The 3810-nt window shown below is 41.0% G+C and overlaps 1 protein-coding gene across 1 annotated transcript in view; it reads right to left on the bottom strand.

Annotated features, from left to right (window-relative positions):
• Positions 1 to 1160: 1160 nt before the first annotated feature.
• The window catches only part of MCCC2 (methylcrotonyl-CoA carboxylase subunit 2), an 82137-nt gene continuing 79487 nt past the window's right edge, over positions 1161 to 3810 (bottom strand). The window contains exon 16 of the mRNA XM_019631163.1: positions 1161 to 2201. Within this exon, the coding sequence (XP_019486708.1) occupies positions 2084 to 2201 (118 nt within the window). The 3' untranslated portion in view covers positions 1161 to 2083. The remainder of the gene's footprint in view (positions 2202 to 3810) is intronic.

The raw sequence follows: 3810 nt of genomic DNA, 5'->3' as shown, positions 1-3810 counted from the left end.
GCACCCATCTCAAAAAACTAAATTGACTTCTAATACACAAATGAAACCTAAATTTAACATCACACAGAAATGTTTGAAATACTAATTTTATTAGAAAAGCATTGGATAGTTGTAGTAGCTCATATAACCAATCACTTAATTTTAAAATGACGTGGCCTGAGGAAATCAATTAAAATATGGATTTTTTTTTCATTAATTCAACTAATATTTGAGCACCTACAAGTGCCAAGCATTGGAGATACAAGCAAAACAGGAGGATCCTTGCTCTCATGGAGCTTACATTCTACTAATAGCAGGAGGGCCATGTTAAAGAAATGTTTATATTTCTTATAAACATGTCAGACAGAGAAGTGACAGGAAGTGGAGGTGCTTTACAGAACACAATGTAGTCACAGTGACAAAAAGATAAGTGTTTAAGGAAGACTCTAACAGTTCAGGCAGCAGGGACCTTGCAGACCCTGAGGTGGGAAGGAGTTTGTAGGCTCAAGGAACTAGAAGAAGTCTAGAATGGCTGACGCACCAAAGTGAAAAGTGAAAAGAAGGGCCAAGGAGATGAGACTGAAGAGGTGATGATCAAGGTCACAGAGGGCATGAGAGGTCTGGCAATCCTACAGGGAACCGGTGAAAGATGTAAGTAAGGGAGTAACATGACCAGATGTGCATTTAGAATGGCCGCCCTAATTCCAGAGTGATGGAGAGATTAGACTAGGCAAGACTGAATGCAGGCAGGCCACTTCTAATGCCTATGGTAGTGAAAGACAAAAGTAACTGGGGGGATTCAAGTGACAGTTAGGAGGCAAAATCAATAGCACTTGCTGATAATCTGCAATTCCTCTAGGATAATCAATACAGATATCCAGGTGACTTGTTAGATATTCAGGTCTGAAGCTCAGAGGAGAACTGTGTTATGAACTGTCGACGCAGGAGTCATCTACATTTAGATGGCAACTGAAGCCATAAGAAGGGCTGAAATGGCCCAGCAAAAATAAACCAAGCCATGAGAAATACATACATTTAAGAATAAGATGTGCCAGGGGCTGGGGGGAGGGGAAATGGGGAGTTAGTGTTTAATAAAAGAGTTTCAGTTGCGGATGATGAAAAGTTCTGGAGATGGATGGTGGTGATGGCTGCACAATAGTGTGAATGTACTTAATGCCACAGAACTGTACCTTTAAAATATGGTAAAATGGTAAATGTTATGTTATGTACCACAATTTAAAAAAGAATGAGGAGATATGTGAGTGTTACTTTTATCTTTCAAAGTAAGACTGTATCCATTATTACTAGTGAGAAACCAGGACAATAGTGAAGGGGTGTAGGAATCAGCAGAGAAGAGGGGCCTGCGAGGGAAACTAAACAAGAATGGCCAAAGAGGTTGGTAGAAAACCTGGAGTGTTAGGAAATGGAAGCTAAGGACAGCGTTTCTAGGAGGACGTGTTCAACGGATTTGAAGGCTGCAGAGAATTACATCTGATCAAGTCAGAAAAGAACCCACTGGTTTCAGCAACATGGAGGTCAATGGTGGCCTTGGAGAGGGCTGTCGGCAGTGGATGCCACGAGGGGTAGGGTGAGGAGAAAATGGGTAAGAAATAGAGTCTCCTGTGCAGTCAGCAAGAAATCTGATTACTATGGGAAGGAGTAGGACAGTTGCTGGAGTGAAAAGTAATAGATGCTTTTAAAAAATAAAAATGTATTAAAATATCATGCATAATCATAATCAGCAAAGCAATCATTTCAGTGGGAATACAACTTTGTATTAATAGTCTTGATACTACCCGGAATTTATAGCTTATAGGACTTTTCATACTACATGTGGTTTAAAAAGGGTAACTGTAAGTTATTCTTTTCACTTTATGGGTGATTCAAGCTGAGCCACAGAAAAATCTCTCTAAGAAAATTTACAGGGGATTGAGGTTCATCAAATAATACCTTCACCGATTTTTTTAAGGTAGAAAAGTACAGTGCACTGTGTTAAAAAAACAATTTTACTGTAATAGTCACACGCTGAAAAAGTCTAAAGTTTTAGTGCTCCGAATATATTAATTTTTGGTATGTGGCCAGTAGAAGATGCTTTCTATTCCAGTTACATCCTGAAGATGCCAAAGTCGGTCTTCTGGATTGGGGCATTGAGGGCTGCGCTGAGGCTGAGACCCAGGACCAGTCTGGTGTCCGCTGGATCAATAATCCCATCATCCCATAGCCTGACAAAAGAGCGAAACATGAGTGATTAGGAATCCACCACCAAACCACCATTTGTACACTCCTTGCCCAGAAATGGCAAGGAGGTTTTTCTTCAGGTAATATATGGATCTACTTATTAGATGCTGTGGACTCTAATCTCACTGCTGAAACCATGTTTAAGAGAGAGGGGAAAAGGGACAAAGAAAAATGAAATGACTTTCATCCCACGCCCCCACAGAATGTCAAATCGAGCTTATGGCTTTAAGNCTTGCAGGACATGCTACCAGTTAGTGTTCATTGTTACAAACACAGGAGCCTGACTCTGGGAAAAATTTTTTAAAAGAATTTAAAGATTTTGGAAAAATACAGGATGCCCAGATACCTCAGGCTCACAGAGTCTCAGTAACCAGAGTGCCAGGGAGCCCGGAGCAAGAACGAACAAACAGCCTCTAACAGTCCCCTGGAACAACTCAGGGACAGTCGATCTCCATCTTAGTCCCTCTGCTCAAGAGTCAAACGCTAGAGAAAGTCAGCCTGGCTAAGGCTCGGTGAGGAGTCCAGCTCTCAGCAGAGGACCAGGACTCTTTGTTTGACACTCCCCAAGACTGCACAGAACAGGAGCGGGGTAGTTCCCAAAGGAGAATGAGGGTGCAGTTACCAAAAGCTAGAGGGGTACCAAGCAGATGAAAATACTCTCACTTGACTCACTGCTGCACAAGGTCAGGCACCATGTCCTTATCTTTGTATCCCACCCCAAAGCCAGACACATAGTAGGCCTTCAGGAGATGTTAGTTCATTTGAATAAAATAAACACTGACAAAGCTGAAAAAGGCATCATCCTGGTAAAACAGTCTCCACCATCAGTCTCACCAAGCTACTTGATACACTTATGTGTAGAATTAAAACAGCTCTATTTCTTTTTCTCTAGCTTCTAACAAGTATTTCTGTCATGTTTTCTCTTCAGTAAGTTCTCTGTTAAATCTTCACCTTCTAAAACCTTCCCCTCCCTCCAATTCTCAGCCCACTTGCCCCAGTCCTGGTAGAAATAAAGGGGACCCCAGGAAGTGGAAAAAAAAACACGGACATCTGGAAAGAGACGGAAAACAACTGCTAGGACAGAGGCTGATTTTCCCCTCCCATCTTCCTCAAGTTCACACAACCTTTTAGTAGCAGAGCTAGGTCTGAGCTGGCTTTCTCCCAGTTCCTTCTCCCAGTCTAGGGTTCTTCCCATGACCATGATGCCTCCCACGCATTTGTGCTGAGTCTTCACAACTTATTACAAATGTGACATGATCGTCTAGACACAATTTTTAAAAATTAAAGGAAACACTGGTTTTTCCTAAACTATTTAATTCCACTGGAAATTATTCCAGTATAGGAAAAAGCCAGGGTCGTCATTATATCCAGCAACACCTGTAGCATAAACATACATTAACAGAGCAGAATTTAGCAATATGTCTTTAAAAGTCTACATATAATTTACAGTTATGTAAAGAAACTATAGGATATTTATTTATATCACTTACTTATAGCATTATTTTGTAATGGTGGGAAACCAGAAATAACCTAAGTGCCCAACAATAGGGGAGTGGTCAAATCAAATAGGGTACCATACAATGTAATATCATG

This window comes from Hipposideros armiger, unplaced genomic scaffold (assembly GCF_001890085.2).
Source record: "Hipposideros armiger isolate ML-2016 unplaced genomic scaffold, ASM189008v1 scaffold_984, whole genome shotgun sequence".
Taxonomy (NCBI): Eukaryota; Metazoa; Chordata; class Mammalia; order Chiroptera; family Hipposideridae; genus Hipposideros; species Hipposideros armiger.
This window is presented reverse-complemented; position numbering and strand designations above follow the sequence as displayed.